The sequence below is a fragment of the Macadamia integrifolia genome, unplaced genomic scaffold (assembly GCF_013358625.1).
Source record: "Macadamia integrifolia cultivar HAES 741 unplaced genomic scaffold, SCU_Mint_v3 scaffold2356, whole genome shotgun sequence".
In the NCBI taxonomy this organism is placed as follows: domain Eukaryota; kingdom Viridiplantae; phylum Streptophyta; class Magnoliopsida; order Proteales; family Proteaceae; genus Macadamia; species Macadamia integrifolia.
This window is the reverse complement of record NW_024868656.1, coordinates 52,955-69,490: the sequence shown is the minus strand read 5'-3', so window position 1 is coordinate 69,490 and position 16,536 is coordinate 52,955. Positions and strand designations below refer to the sequence as shown.

General features: G+C 32.7%; 1 protein-coding gene across 1 annotated transcript; it reads right to left on the bottom strand.

Annotated features, from left to right (window-relative positions):
- Positions 1-6,790: 6,790 nt before the first annotated feature.
- On the bottom strand, positions 6,791-11,848 carry LOC122066350 (probable pectinesterase 29). Its single transcript, XM_042630171.1, has 4 exons — positions 11,616-11,848; positions 11,301-11,460; positions 7,301-7,513; positions 6,791-7,054 (listed from the first exon to the last, which is right to left on the bottom strand). Exons 1-4 carry the CDS (start codon positions 11,846-11,848, stop codon positions 6,791-6,793), a joined length of 870 nt encoding a protein of 289 aa, XP_042486105.1.
- Positions 11,849-16,536: the final 4,688 nt, after the last annotated feature.

The following is a 16,536-nucleotide window of genomic DNA, read 5'->3' as shown; positions in this document are numbered from 1 at the left end:
GTTCACAAAGTATCTGAGTTAATTAATCATGATTTAATACATTAGAATGTTCCCATGATTGTATCAAATTTTTGTACTATAGAAGCTTAAGCCATTTTTCACTTTCCCCTTTGATGTGGCTAGGTAGGAACTACCCAACCCCAGTTAGGATCCCAAAACTCCAATTAATAAATCACTAATCCTTAGGGAAATCTGAAATCAGACTTGGAACAAAAGTCCAAACCTGGGAAGAATTGGAGAAACTTGCGGCTAGAAGTAGGAGGCCTGTGGAGGTTCAACTTCTGGTCAATTGCTCCTCTTGTGATGCTAATCAAACCCTCCAAAGAATTTGATGTTCTCTTTCATTCCCCATCCCACCTTGGGGAATCCACTAAGGGTCGATTTGACATCTTTGCTCAAAAACACTTCAAAAACCTCAAATCCGTATCTTTAGGTCAAGAGATCAACAAATGCTTCACAAATCTTGCAAGTCTTCCTCTAAATCCTTTATAAACAACATATAGAACTGTTATTAAACCTTAGATTCACATTCTCAAGAGATCATAGCAAGATTCAAAGGATTTCTACTCAAATCAAAGGGTTTCACTTAGGGTTTCATAAGGGTTTGAGGAATATGGACTTTACTCACCTCAAATCGTAAATCTCGAGATGAGGATCATCAATCTGGTGTCGGATTCAAGAGATCTAACCCCGGCGAAGCACGGCGATGACCTCCTTCCACATTTTCTTCTTCCTTCCTCTCTCTTCTTTACTTTTCTCACCCACTGTGTAAAACAATTAAATGAGGTGAAAGAAAGGTAATAAATTCTATTTATAGTGGGGCAAAATTTCTAATGACCAGAGTGGTTGGTCACACTAGTGGGTCCGATCCACCTGTAACCACCAACCAGTAGGCTATAATTTAGCCTAAACATTGAGATTTCCGATGGGGCTTGGCCTCGACACGTATTTCACTCTCGGTAATTGATTAATACACGTACTTGACATAAAATATGGCTACATACCTTTATTATACGTACATGGCCTTGTGATACGTGCAAGTGTACGATTTGGGTACGCGAACTTCACTAGGCACTGACTCCAACTCATTTGGCCAACCCGAGTTCAGAGTCACCCTTGCCACCATGCTCCGTAAGGTACTCGACTTGGCTTGCTTGGGTTTAGGTTTTGCAAGACCAAATCGGGTTTAGAAAATAGCGTATCACCGAGAGAGAGAGAGAGAGAGAGAGAGAGAGAGAGAGAGAGAGGGAAGAGGACGTGTGAGTTTTCCTAGGTAGAAGGGGCGGAAAAGGAAAGTGAGAGAGAGTGTAAAACAAGGAGATGTGAGATTTATTATTATTATTATTATTATTGGTAAAGTGGTGTGTGAGATTTTACACTAATAAAGAAACTAAATTGTTAGAAAAATATTTAATTATATTAAAAAAAAAGAAACCAAAAAAATAAGGAAAATAAGAAATATAAAGAAAAGTGATAATGTAGAAGACAAGGTATTTAAATAAACAATTAGGGTGAAATGGTCCAAAAAAAAATTAGTCATGAAGCATGAGTACATGCTTTTATATAATAGTATGATATATACCTAACTTTTAAAAAATTACACTTGATGTACCTAACATTCAATTTTTTATGTTTGAAATATTTAATGATTAAAAAAATTATGTTTGTACGAACAATGTTAGTATATTATTTGAAATTTAAATAGTAATCGTAAGCGTACAGATCAGTGTAACTAACAGGTCGAACACAAGGAGAGCAGTCATTTTATTTTTGGCTTCTTAAAGTAATGCGAAAGTTAACTAATTAATTATAGTGATCTACTTCTAACTACCGCCCTAAACCAATGCATCTAAGAATTTAAATAATCAAACCACGCAGATAAAAAGTAACAAAAATTAAAAACTAAAAATAAAGAGGATGATTCTTTGGCTAGGAGGGGCAGAGCCAACGCATACACTAGCCGTGAACCTTGGGGAAAGGGAAGACAATAAAGTAAAGACTAAAAGTAAAATTCTAAGTTAAGAAAGAAAGGGTAGTTAGAAGAGGGAATGAGAATGGGGAGAGAAGACTTATGAGAATCCTACCTACCTGAACTTCAATACTTAAACTTGAAAACTTGATTAAATTTTAAATACTACTAGTACTAAAAACCAGATCTAGAATAAACCAAATTTGAAATTTCTAGTACTAGAGAAGACAAATCTAAATTTGAAGAACTAAACTTGAAAGAAATGCTCCACAACTTGTTCTTGTCACTTAGAACTAAACATAGAATTAGAAAGTACATTTACAACTGAATAAAATAAAACCATGTACATAAAAGAAACTTGCATTCATTAAGTAAAACTCCATTAAATAAGTGCATAATCCAAAAGCAAAAGCAAAGAACTAGAGAAGAACTAAACCTAGAGGACAAGAGAGACTAAAGAAAATCCTAAGAGAGAGTAATTCGCTCCTTTCTTAAGTGTGTTCCTTATATAAGGGATGGGGGTAGCTTTAGAACAAGAAGTTGGTTTCCTAGTTGGAATCTAAAATACTAAGGTGGCAGCAAGAGAGAGTGAAGACATAAGGGAGAGAAAAGAGAGGGAAGAAAAATTGTATGGAGAGGGAGAGGTATCCAACGATTTGGGTGTGATTGGGGGGATCCACAACAGCATATTCCATATGTTAGTGATGAGGTGAAGGAGAGAGGAGAGAGGAGAGAGAAGAGAGAAATTGTGTGGGAGAAGAGGCGATCCAACGATTTTGGGTTGCTTTTTCCCTATTTTTTCTCTCTTTTTTCTTCTTTTATTTATTTTCTCTCTCCTTTTCCAACCAACCAGTTGAGACCTCCTGGTGAGCAAGGGATTTTTGTACACCACAACTCACCAACTACGCTAGGTAGTTGTTGTTTTCAAAAAAGAATCTTCAATCACTCAAGGGGGTCCATCGATCCTTGTTGGCATTTGGAATATTCCTTGTACACCTGGGACAACTACAAATGGGCTGGTTCTGCATCTTGGTTCACTTCTGATCCATTATTTTTTTTTTTGCCCAAAAAGAATAATCACTTGTATAAGTGACCAAACAGATGTGTACTTTTAATGCAACACGTCCATCTTGCTCAGAATTTCTTCATCTTCACAATCATGAAAAGAAACAGGACCTCTTTATGTGTGAAATTGGAGATATGACGTACGATAGTCCTTAAAGCCTTTAAAATACAAAACCTGCAAAAAGAGAGTAAAACCCAAGGTAGCTCCATTCTAAATATGTAAAAATGCATGCTTTACTACCTAAGATTTCATATATTAATGTGCTCATCATATATCTTACTAGATGATGATGAAATGATAAAAGTGCTTCCCGTTTTATATCTATTAAAAAAGTTCCAATTGGAAGGATATGCTCTAACTTCATGTTTTTTTCGCTTTCTTTAAACCTTTAATTTGGACCATAGCCGTTCATATATCATTTTAAATTATGAAAATTATCATTGTACATTCTTATCTAAAATCAAACCTTTAATTAAAAAATTAAATTGAAAGAATAAATTTTGAACATTAAATTTTTATATTATAAATGTTTGATTTGGATTGAAACCATTCAATTAGCACTTTAAATCATAACAAATATGATGGTAAAATCCAATATATGATTGCATCATCAAAAACATCCAATCATATGATTGGAATATTGAAGATAAGATTCATAATTCAAATCGAAGATTTAAAATATTAAAATTAATGGTTAAATTGTATCCTTTTTATTGAAAGATATTAGAATTTTCTAACGTTTCAATCCAAGATCCAGTTTTATAATCATGTTTTCCATAATTCAAATACTAAGTGAAAGTCATGATCTAAATAAAACATTGAAAACGTTAGAAATTGTTGTTGAACACTATCCTTTTAATTGATTTTTTTTTTAAGCTATTCATGATGTGATCTTAAAAAAAATTGTAGCATGATATTTGCCATAATTTAATATGCAATTTAAACTGTCATGATTCCTTTCGAGGGTTATAATATAAAACTATGATGTTTCACCATATCCAATTGAAATAGATTTTATAGTATAGAAAGTTAAGTTATTTTGGCAATTTCATCATCATCATCACTTAACATGTACTCATACCATTTGTGTTTGAGGTATTTCAAATATAATTTTTTTAATAGTTTTTCTTTCCGGTCACTATGCTTAGTGAAGTATCACTATTTGTTGCATGGCAATAAATGGATTAGTGCATGTGATAGACGACCAGGAAAGACTCATTGGTATAATTTTAGGTCAAAATTGAATAAAGTAAATAGCCAAAACTACAAAAGATGCCACTGTGTGTTTTATATTTATCTTTGTTTGATGAAATTTTGATAATTTTACTAGAATTTTGAACCAGAGCTTGAGAAACTTTCCTTACTTTGGACTAAAATCTGAACATTTAAATGTATGTGGGGTCTTCTATCACATGGACAAACATATATACTACCAAGTTCCAGATAGTGAAACACTCTTCTTCACTAGGCATAATAACACGTAGAACGATGCTTTTTAAAATTTACCTTAAAAGTAGACACCATAATGTCAAGTATATCATGTTTAATCTACTTTACATGTAGATATGCTAAATGTTGAAACCTCGAGTTTAATTTTTTTTTAAGGTTCCGTTTGGTTGCTAGGGGAATTAAAAAGAAGGGAAGTAAAATATTCAAACTTAAAATAGAAACTTTTGTAATCATTATGCCATTTGACTATATCACAAACTCCAAATCATTCCATATTTAGTTTTAAATTTCACATGAAAAAAATATATCATTACTAAATATAGTAAGAAATTTAAGTAATTTATACAATCACATGGGATAATGATTACAAATATTTCTTTTTTAAGTTTAAAAATTTTATTTTCCTTCCCTTTAAACTTCTCTTGCAACCAAACATAGCCTAAGAATAAATATATTTATATAAATTTTCATTTGTTTGTTTTTTAAACACACGTTGGTTGGTAAGTATAGAACATAATGACGATGAGGGAGAGAGGGCGGGTAGTTTATACAATAATGAAATGGGAACAGTAGTTGTCGAAAGGGAGAGAGTAGTCCAATAGGTTTTGTATCATAGAGTAAGTGGTAGTGGTTAGACAGATTGAGAAGAAGAGTTTCAATATGTCAAATTAAATATTTAATTTTATGTAATTTTCGTTCCTTACCCATCAAACTTCATCGTCTCATTAGTTGACCTTGATCCCTTTTTTTTGGTGGGTCATATCTAGTTTTCAGAATTTATCTCGATTTGGTACCGCTTTCGCAGCCCGCGCCGCAATAGTACTTTACCCCTACGTGTTCAGTCAATTGCTGCGCCTCAACGCATTTCGGGAAGAACCATTATTTTGGAGTCCCACGACTCCATTATTCCAGTGGGAGAGTTGGTTATTATGAAAATAAGTCTTTTCTCAAGGTATTTAATGAATAAATATGGGAAGAGTTACTTTCCCAACAATCCATAATTCTTCAAAAATGTTATATCTCCTCTGTGACTACTTATGGAAAGATATTTGGAGAGAGATAACTAAGAAGGGGAAAATGGTTTTTGTGAGGGAGTAGGGGCTACACTAAGACACATGGACGGAGAAATGACCACCCCAACCCCCATAAAATACGAAAATGAATATCTGCCTAATGCTTCTGAGCGCTCTCCCATTGGCTCCCACACACACAAAGGGGGCCACACTCTCCCATAGAAAACATTTTCCCATTAAGAAGTTATAACTTACTTCCATGAGACAAGATGGAATTCCACCAATATATAACTACAAAATCCTTTAGGTAACAGAAATAAGAAGTTAAGACATGAATGATATCTTACAACACCTTCAGCATATTTCGGTGTAATGGCTGCCTTCTAAGCCATCCTTCTGTGTCAATGAAACTCAAGTCAACTAAATTAGTCACTGTCCTGTAGTCGAGTTTCTTTGGCCACCTCACTCGTCCTGAAGTGTCTGATCCCAATCCATAGCAATTGACTTCGGCAAAAGTTATTCCATATCTAATAAATTAAAGATTCAAACAAATGTAATTTGATGAAAATGATGAATTGTGAAAAATAAATTGCAACCTAATAAAGACTAATAGAATATCATTGAGATTCAAAAGGAAAATATGAAGGAACCATCGAATCACTCTTAACATGATACCTTAGAAGTCTATTTTGTTTTGAGTTGAAGCATCAAAGACTTGTGAATAAAATATGTAGATTTAATGGTCTTCCAGGTATTTGTCTTCAACATACTAATCCCACCAATCCTACCAAGATATTGAACTTCTAGAAAGTGGCCGACCCATCTAGGTGATTTGTTGTGATTGTATTCTTTCCCCTCTCCTTACCATTTTACTTCTACTCTTCTTTTTGCTGTTTTTGATTGGATCCATGTAGCTGATCGCATCAAGTTGGAATAAGGCTGAACTTTCCTTAATAAGACAATTTTTTAAACTGTAAATTACGGTTGTAGATTACTATTATTAGAAGGATCCCATCATGGACTAAATTTCTCTCAACCATGGTGAAGATAGAATCTCTTCATTTACATGATTTGACCTTCTCATTGGGTTGGAGAATGGTAATTCAAACATTCAACAGTAGGAGACAAGAGTTAAGGATGATGTCACTCTTTCCGTAGTTCAATCATAGTATTAAATCACCATAGATGAAGATAATCTTCACCTATGTTGAAGAAAAACTAAAACCTACCATTGTTGCTGGCATGAATGATCTTAAGTTATATATAAGAGAGAGAGAGAGAGAGAGAGAGAGCCTACTCGTGGCCATCGACGTCCCATGCATCCCATCCCTGAGGGACTACAATGTTAGACAAAGATGTATTGTAGAATAAAACCCTTAAGTAGTCTCTCCAGGCTCTTCCTAAATAAGCAGCACCATTTCCATACACTGCAGAATTTTTAAACACAAAACCATTTGACTCAGTAGGGCTGTTTCTTCCCTGAGCTGTTATGTAGCCCGGATATTCCCATATGCCATTAGGATCCAGCATCCTTGAAATCACATATATCACACATCTCTGTACCCAAAAATAAAAAAATTTTAGTGAACTCTCCAATTCTAGGCCATGTAAAATCTACATGTTACGTTGAAAATAATAATAATAAATAAAAAAGTATCCCAGTGCAGGAGGCTTCCATTACTGTAAGGTTTGAAAGAGATAAATATATGTAAATTTACCCCTTATTTCGCAAAAGAGACTATTTTTAATTTTCGAACCAAACATCAAACAGATAGCAATACCACAACTTAAGAGGTTGTATACCTCATAAATGGATTGGCCCATGCCAACGATGAAATCAATAGCTCCTTCAATATGGCAAGATTTATAGTAATGGCGTCCTTGCATGTCCCACAATGTGTCTTGCAATCCAAAGAAATTGCATTTGTAGAATGAAGACTTGTCACCTGCTATCACTGCAGCAACCGCTGGCACCCGAGGATTTTTCTGCATTCTATCTTCTAAGTTGTATGTATTCTGCAGGAAATGGATCCAGACTTAGTTACTCAAACTTTATATATATTTATGGGGTGAGGGAAAGTTAGTTGGTGCATGCTTAGTAATGATTGGTGCGGTGATCAGAGACTAGGTAGAGATACCCAAACCTTAATTTTTATTAGGGTTTCTTTATTTAGCATTTCATTGCTATTAGGTAGAAAGAACTTTGGCTGCCCAGGCCAAAGGAGGCTGCACGGGAGCATCGGCCATGCTCACCCTCCCACTGGCCTGCGCATTAGCGCAGGAGCTAAAGGGACGGACAGAGTTCCTTTACCCTTTATACTATCACTTAATAAATTGTTGAGTTCTCACAAGTCCTTGCATCTAGACTCAAGGCTTCCCAACTGAAACTCGAGTTTTCAGTTTTAAAAACACTACTTAGAACCCACCCACCCAACCAAAAACCAAAAACCCAAATGAAACCACAACTACACTTAGATTGTCATTCTCTTCCCCTTTGAAGGAAAAATATATATCACACTATTATACTATGATTAAAAAGTACGTACTCCCTGTCTTTAGTATGCTTTTTCAAAAAGCCAAAAAAACCATTGACAACTACAAAAAAAAAAATTCCAAATGGCCAGAAACCCCCTCAAAATGGAAGATGAAAAAAAAAATTTAATAATTCTCTCTCTCTCTCTCTCTCTCTCTCTCTCTTCATGTTGAAATCTCTATAATTAAAAAAATTCCAAATGGTCAAAAAACCCCTCAAAATGAAAATGAAAAAAAATAATAATTATCTCTCTCTCTCTAAACGTGGAGGAGAAAGGGGAAAGTAATTCTTGCTATTACTCCTCCTTAAATCAATCTCTCTCTCTCTCTCTCTCTCTCTCTCTCTCTCTCTCTCTCTCTCTCTCTCTCTCTCTCTCTCTCCATATTTAAATCTCTATAATTATTTTCAAAAAAATCCCACTCATCCTCTCACCCCTCAAAGTGGAAGATAAAATAATAATAATAATAATAATAATAATAATAATAATAATAATAATAATAATAATAATAAATTTTCTATAATTCTCTCTCTCTCTCTCTCTCTCTCTAAACGTGGAGGAAAAAGAGGAAGTAATTATTTCTATTACTCTTCATTAAATCTCTATCTCTCTCTCTCCATATTTAAATCTCTATAATTATTTAAAAAAAAAATCTCACTCATCCTTTCACCCCTTAAAATGGAAGATGAAAATAATAATAATAATAAACTTTCTATAATTCTCTCTCTCTCTCTAAACGTGGAGGAGAAAGGGGGAATAATCATTAATTATAATTATTAAGTATTAAAATGGATAAAAAAAATAGGCACATAATAACCCACAATAGGCGTGGTTTTTTCTCCCCTAATCATGGGGGATAAAAAATAGAGAGATTTACAAAGACAAATATGGGGGGGGGGGGGGGGGGAGAGAGAGAGAATTATGGAGAGTGGGGAGGGAGTGAATAATTATGGAGAGGTTTACTACATAAAAACGGTTTCCCTCGATCCTCTTCCATTGATTTTAAAAGTTTTTATTGTATAGAATCCTTCACTAATAACATCATTACTTCTCTAAAATTATCTCTATAATACACTATTCTTCCTAATATCAACCACAGAGAAGAGAAAAAAACAACTACAATATTCCAAAATTTCTCAATTTCAGATTTCTCTTCTACTACAATAGCTCAGAATATCTCAATTTTCAGATTTCTTTTCAACTACAATAGCACAAAATTTTTCTACTTCAGCTTCCTTTACTTTTGGATCACTAGCACTGCATTTCTCAAATTTAGATACTCCACATCCACAAGGTATGTTTGTCAAACTGAACTTTATTTTTACTGAAGTGGATCATTGGTTGTTGAAAGTCCAATAGAATTGGTAGTGTAGGCCATTTATTTTCGCCAAGTATTAAAATTAAATTTCGTGCTTATGCAAAATCTGATCATTCTTCAGTTAGTCTTTGGTTTTATATTTATGTTGGTTTTGGTTTGGGTTTTGTGATTTTATTTGTGAGGTTGATGTCATCCTCAAGACCTTTGTAGAAGAAGACGAGTTATATGTTTCTTATGTATCATGTTCCCATCTCCTTTCACTATTGAGAAATTTTGTGCTATTATAGTTGAAAAGAAATCTGAAAATTGAGATATTCTGAGCTATTGTAGTAGAAGAGAAATCTGAAATTGAGAAATTCTAGAGTATTGTAGTTGCTTTTTTGTCTTCTCTGTGGTATATATAAGGAAGGATAGTGTATTATAGAGATAATTTAAGAGAAGTAATAGTGTTATTAGTGAAGGATTTTATGCAGTAAAAAGTTTTAAAATTGATGGAAGAGGATTGAGGGAAACTATTTTTATGTAGTAAATCTATCCATAATTATTCACTACCTCCCCACTCTCCATAATTCTCTCTCTCTCTCTCTCTCTCTCTCTCTCTCTCTCTCTCTCTGTAAATCTCCCTATTTTTTTATCCCCAGCGATTAGGGAAAGGAAAACCAGGCCTATTGTGGGTTATTATGTGCCTTTTTTCTTTTTATCCTGTTTAATACTTAATAATTATAATTAATAATTATTCCCCCATTTCTCCTCCACGTTTAGAGAGAGAGAGATAATTTTTTTTTCATCTTACATTTTGAGGGGTTTTTTTTGTCATTTGAAAAATTTTTAATTATAGAGATTTAAATATAGAGAGAGAGAGAGAGAGAGAGAGAGAGAGAGAGAGAGAGAGAAATAAATTTTTTTTCATCTTCCATTTTGAGGGGGTTTTTGGTCATTTGAAAAAAAATTTTGATAGATGTCAATGGTTTTTTTGTCTTTTTGAAAAAGTATACCAATGACATGGAGTACGTACTTTTTAATAGTAGTACGATAGTACAATAGAATGATAGTATGATATATCATTTGTGCAACTTGTTGTCATTAAAGTGGCGAATTAAGAAGTTATAACCTACTTCAATTGCTATTCTTTTTATTCTCAAAAATTATTTAATGCAGCAAAAAAAGGAGTTTTCAAAAATTAAAAGTTATTGAATACAATATTTATGTGAAATGATACAATTTACCCTTATTGAAAATAAAAATGTGTTATACTAAAGAGACAAAAAAAGCTAGATTACGACTTTTTGTCACCAACCTTGGCAACAACATGATTTACCCTTATATCATTTTTCTCTCTCCAAAGATGTTCTAGATATGCAGAAAACCACCCAAACCCTAATCGGTCTTTCTACCAAGGGGAGTTCATATGAACTCAGCTCTGATTGGCCCAGCTAAGCCCATGTCACACTGTTTTTATATTGGGCTTTTGCTCTGAGCCCAATTCTCACCACAAATATCAATCCTATGTCCAACCTATTTAATTCCTAGGGGAAAATTTGACCAAATTGAATTTACAGATTGGACCAAGTCAAACAGAAATTTTTTATACCACTGGAGGTTTCAACTGATGGGCAGTCTTGTCTTCCTAAAAACTAGCAGTTGTCTCTGCATGATTCTTTCATGAGTAGGTTCTAAGTATTGGTATTCGATCAGTTGGATTGTATCATTATTGATTGAATTGATAATGATACCTGCTCGATCTTGGATTGGATATTGATATCTGAATAAGGGTAAAATTAATAATTAAAAAAAGAAAAACTTTGTTTTAATAAAAATAAGGATAAAATTGACTGGTAAGTTCTATTTAAACTTTACTCTATAGAAGAATATATATAAGAAAAAAAAAACCATGATTTATAAATGATATATTACTATTCAAATAAGACTACTAAATAGTGAACAAGATCAATACCTTAAAACCTATATGTCTTGCAGAAAAATTGTCTGCAAAGGAACTGAAAGTAGGGCTCTCTGCCAATGTAGTATGATCATCCCATGAGATTATTGTATTATTTCTTCGCTCTCCTTGAAGCAATATGAATGGCTTATCCATTGGAATCATAACCTTCTCTCTACATTTTCATATATAAACATACCAACCCACCACACCCCCCCCATAAAAAAAAAAAAAAGAAAGAAATAAAAACATTAAAGATGAAAAATTATAAAAGATAAAAGAAAACTGATTATAAAAAAATAACTAAGTATTATTAAGATTATTAATTACCTATAAATTCCAATCCTGACATAGATACAGATCCAGTTCTTGTTGTTGGAAGGAACTGAATCAATAGCTGATTGAATGGTCTTAAAATCTCCATACCCAGATGGATCAACTTTGATTTTCTTTAATGGATGATGATGTCTTGAGTGATTCCTTGGTTCTTTCCACTTTGATCGATCTTCTCCATTCACCAAGCCAAAACCCACTAGTGGTAGTAGTAGAATCACACTGCCCATAACTGTAAACATTTTATTAGAACACATCATTATCTTTTTCAAGAAATCAGGGAAGCAAAAAAGTAGTAAAACTATTAAAGTTTCTTAGGGGATGATAGGGAGGATGGAGAACTGAAAAATAATTAAGGTTTAAAACGAAAGTGATTCAGTTTCTCTTTTTTTGGCTAGAGAGTGATTAGGGAAATTAAAAAGGAAACCCTTCTAAATGTTCTATTATATTTAATATGTATATTTTATTTACCAAAAAGAAAAGAAATGGTAATTGTAATGGAAATTTGATCCTCAAGACCCAGAAAATTCTATTGCAGAAGAATTGGCAGGAAATATATTATGGTAAAGTTGTGATTTCCCTTTTGCCAGGTCAGAAGGAGCTGTTCTCTAATCTATCAAAAGCCAACCATTTGGAATATTTAAGCTCAACATGCATAGTAATGATGATGTATGGGGATTGGAAAGGCAAGGAGCGAGGAAGAGAAAGATCAATGACAGACTTGAGAGATTGGATTATTCAAGGAAATAATTTAATTATCTTAATTTCCTATTTGGTAGGAATTAGATTGAATGTAGAGATTTTTTTTTTTTTTGGGGTAAAAGATTGAATAAAGAGGTTCCTATAACAGAGAGAGAGAGAGAGAGAAGGGCTAATAAACAGTAAATAAAAGATAATGAAAGATTCCTCAATCTATTGACTGCAAAAGTTATGAACAGTCAACCTATATGAGCCTAAAATAAAGATTCCTCCGTACCCCAATTGTAGAGTCCAGATTTCAGTCAGATTTGGATCAATGGATAGGATCTTGATCCATCAAAAGGCCCTATATATGTAATGTCAAGGTTTTCCTACCAAATATATATATATATATATATATACACATATATATAAAATTACGTATTTCCTGTCTTTGGTATACTTTTTCAAAATGACAAAAAAACCATTTATATCTACCCAAAAAAAAAAAATTCCCAAATGATTAGAAAACACCGGAAAAAATCCCCAAATGACCAAAATCCCATCAAAATGGAATATGAAACAAATATCATAATAAACTCTCTATAATTCTTTCTCTCTCTCTCTCTCTCTCTCTAAACGTGGAGGAGAAAGGGGGAGAGTGGAGTATTAAAAATGTATATAATTATAATTATTAAGTATTAAAAAGGCATATAATTATAAATCCTAAACCCACTCATCCTCTCACCCTTAAAAATAGAAGATAAATCAAATAATAATAATAAACTCTATAATTCTCACTCTCTCCCCCCTAAATGTGGAGGAGAAAGGGGGAGAGTGGAGTATTAAAAATGCATATAATTATAAACCCTAAACCCATTCATCCTCTCACCCGTCAAAATGGAAGATGAAACAAATAATAATAATAAAATCTATAATTCTCACATTCTCTTTCTAAACGTGGAGGAGAAAGGGAGAGAGTGGAGAGAGAAATAGAGAGAATTATGGAGAATGGGGATGGATTGAACAATTATGGAGAGAGATATACAAAAATAATAATAATAATAATAATGATAAATTCTCCATAATTCTGTATTTCTCTCTCTCTCTCTCTCTCTCTCTCTCTAAACGTGTAGGAGAAAGGAGAGAGTAATAATTAGTTACAATTATTAATTAGTTAAATATTAAAAAGGATTAAAAAAGGCATATAATAATATTCCTCCTTAAATCTCTCTCTCTCATCCTCTTTGAAAAAAAATGGAGCACAATGGAGGGAGATTCTCCATAGAGAGAATTATAAATAATTATGAAAATATTAAAAAGGCAAATATAGATATAGATATACCATTAAAAAAAAAAAAAAAAAAAGGGCTCCTAAAATCTCTCATTCCAGCCCATACAAAATCTAAACAAGGAGGAAAGAGGTATTTTCTTTCTATAATTCTCTTTCTCTCACTCACTCTCTCTAAATGTGGAGGAGAAAGGGGTGTCATTAATTATAATTATTACGTATTAAAGGGATAAAAAAAAGGCACAAAATTATGGAGATATTTATTGCATAAAAATGGTATCTTTCAATGATCTTTCATCAACTTTAAAGGTTTTTACTGTATGGAATTTTTCCTTATATATACCACAGAGAAGACAAAAAAATCAACTACAATATCTCAGGATTTCTCAATTTTTTGTCTCTTACAACAATAGCTCAGAATATTTCCACCCAATATTTCTCTTATCCTATTTATTAGTAAATAAAAGCTTCACTTTCCTTCATTAGGAAAAAGAATCTCTCTCCCCCATGTATTTATTAATTTTTTGATACGTTTCTTACCTTATTTATTAGTAAATAAATAATTACCCATTAGAAAGCAAAACCAGAAATATTTTTTTCTCTCTCACACACGTTCCTATCTCTACCCAACGTCGGTTCTCTCTCTCTCATACACGTTCCCAATCTTTCTCTTATCCTATTTATTAGTAAAGAAACTCTTCCCTCTTCCCTCTTCCCTCTTCCCTCTTCCCTCTTCCTTCATTAGGAAATAGAATCTCTCGCCCCCCATGTATTTATTACTTCTCTTATCTTATTTATTAGTAAATAAAACTTTCCCTCTTCTCTACCCTTTATTAGGTAATAAAATCAAAGAGTTGTGTCTCCTCTTTAGTCTTCTCTCCCAAACCCCACAATCTGCTCTAAGAGAGCTCCAAGAGCTCCCGTGCTCTATTATTCCTTTGGCTCCAGGTAAGCTATTGTAAGGTTTTTTATACAGTTCTTTAGCTTTTTCTTTTCCTATCCAATGATTTAATTTAAAGTATTTGTCTTCGCTCCTTGATCCTATAATGCCCTTCTTATCTTTTAAAATTTGTTTGTTTGTTTGTTTTTTTTTCTCCCGGCTCTTTATGGATGTAAACCTGTAGATTTTAATATGTTTTTTGATTTGGGTTATCTGGGAATCTACTTAAATTTGTAATCTCAATTTTTTTTTTTAATCCATACTTTTTAAATGTTCGATTTTCTTCGTTCATTTATGAGTTTATCGTATCTAATGTTGGGTTAACCCTTTAACTTGTCTCAGGTATGAAAGGACCTCAGGGCTTCATAATCCTCAATTGGTTGAAGAAGTCTTTAAGGATTTCAGATGAAGGCATGCTGGGACAATCAAGGCTATCACCACTGGTTGGATTTTGCTTCGTTGCTTCTCTCATTCTTATTTTGAGGATTTTTTGCTTCATAGGTTTTGATGTTTACGCTGTTGCTTTTCTTTTACAGATGTTGAGAAATTCTTTCAATAATGTAATCATCATGAGTTATGTTTCTTATATGGGATTGGCAGGGTTTTGGTTTTAAAAAAGTAATAGTGACTACAATATCAATTTGGTTTCTGGATGCTGTTAAATTGTATATTTTAAGTATTTGAGGGTTGCAATTACTCAGGTTTCACTTTAGAGTTGGTTGGATCTCAGATTTAGAGATATCTCCAATTCTATCCCTTATTTTATTTTCATGCAATCCGACCAACTCTTACTTCTCTTTGAGTCCTAAGTTCCCAACAGCCACTGCTTAATTGGAGATTCAATTGAGCACGTAGGACTTACATTAGATGCTCTAATAATTCCTAATGGACAAACTTGTTTTACTGGAGACAAACTTTTTCTATTGCATGCATGTGATTGCCTCTAGATCTATCTGAAAAAAGAAATGGTTAAAAAGGGATCTCTTCAGCATTAGATATCTGTAACAAAGTGATCCCAAATTGCCAAGTAAAAGAATCTATGAAAGAAAGAGTTGAGACTATCAAGCAAACCATTAATACTAAGAATTAATATGTTCTACAGGTCTTTCAATCATGTTCAATTGATCTTCTATTTTTGTGATATGCTCTCTTACATTAAAGCATTACGTTGTTGTTTTTATGAACCTTATAAGAAAATCATTTTTGATTACACAATGATGAAATTGGTGATTGTGATTGCATTACCGTTAACAAGCTTCTGAATTCCCGATTTCTCTGGTTGTAACCAAGGCTATAGAAAGAGCTTAAAAAGAAAGGGAATCAATGTTGTTCCCTCTTCAAAGACTCACAAGTTGTTTTCATCCACATTCAAGGTTCCTAAACTAAAGAACTCATCATCAATAGCTTGTAACTAAATCTCTTAGAGAGAGACGGAAAGACATTTTACTAAAGAAAGGCCTCTCTCTTACCATTGATTGTCTAAAAATATGTTATAATTTGTCTATCATTATTTGAAATTTAATAGTCATCTTAAATTACTAATTGCTTCAATGGATATCATATATGATTGAAATACATCTTTCTCTCTCTCATCCACGTGCATTTGCACTTGTCCTTTTACTAGTATATATATATCAAGATTTTAAAACTCGAGATCGATTTACTAGGAAAAAAAATCACGATTGGTCTTGGATTAGTCAACCCAAATATCGATCTGGGCAATTCAATAACATGGACAAATTTTCCTTTTTTTTTTTATAAAAAATATTTTTTATCAATCCAATAATATGGACAAATTTACCTTTTTTTTTTTTTTTTATAAAAACTATTTTTTATTACCATTTTGCTCTTATACCTTATCAATGAATCAATTAAGATTGATATGAGTTTTGAAATCATGCTATGTATTTCTTGTATAGATTAAAAAAATAAAAAATTATTAACCTAACAAGGATCTATTAATTATCCAAACATAACAAGACACTAATTACCTTCTTTTTTTTTTTTTT

What these genes read in the sequence shown, in the direction of transcription:
- LOC122066350 (XM_042630171.1), bottom strand. Translation starts at nt 11,848, where the DNA reads ATGGGCAGTGTGATTCTACTACTACCACTAGTGGGTTTTGGCTTGGTG. An exon ending in CAAGACATATAGGTTTTAAG is followed by an intron (nt 7,514 to 11,300) that starts GTATTGATCTTG and finishes CATTTCCTGCAG; the next exon opens with AATACATACAACTTAGAAGA. An exon ending in TGGGCCAATCCATTTATGAG is followed by an intron (nt 7,055 to 7,300) that starts GTATACAACCTC and finishes TTTTGGGTACAG; the next exon opens with AGATGTGTGATATATGTGAT.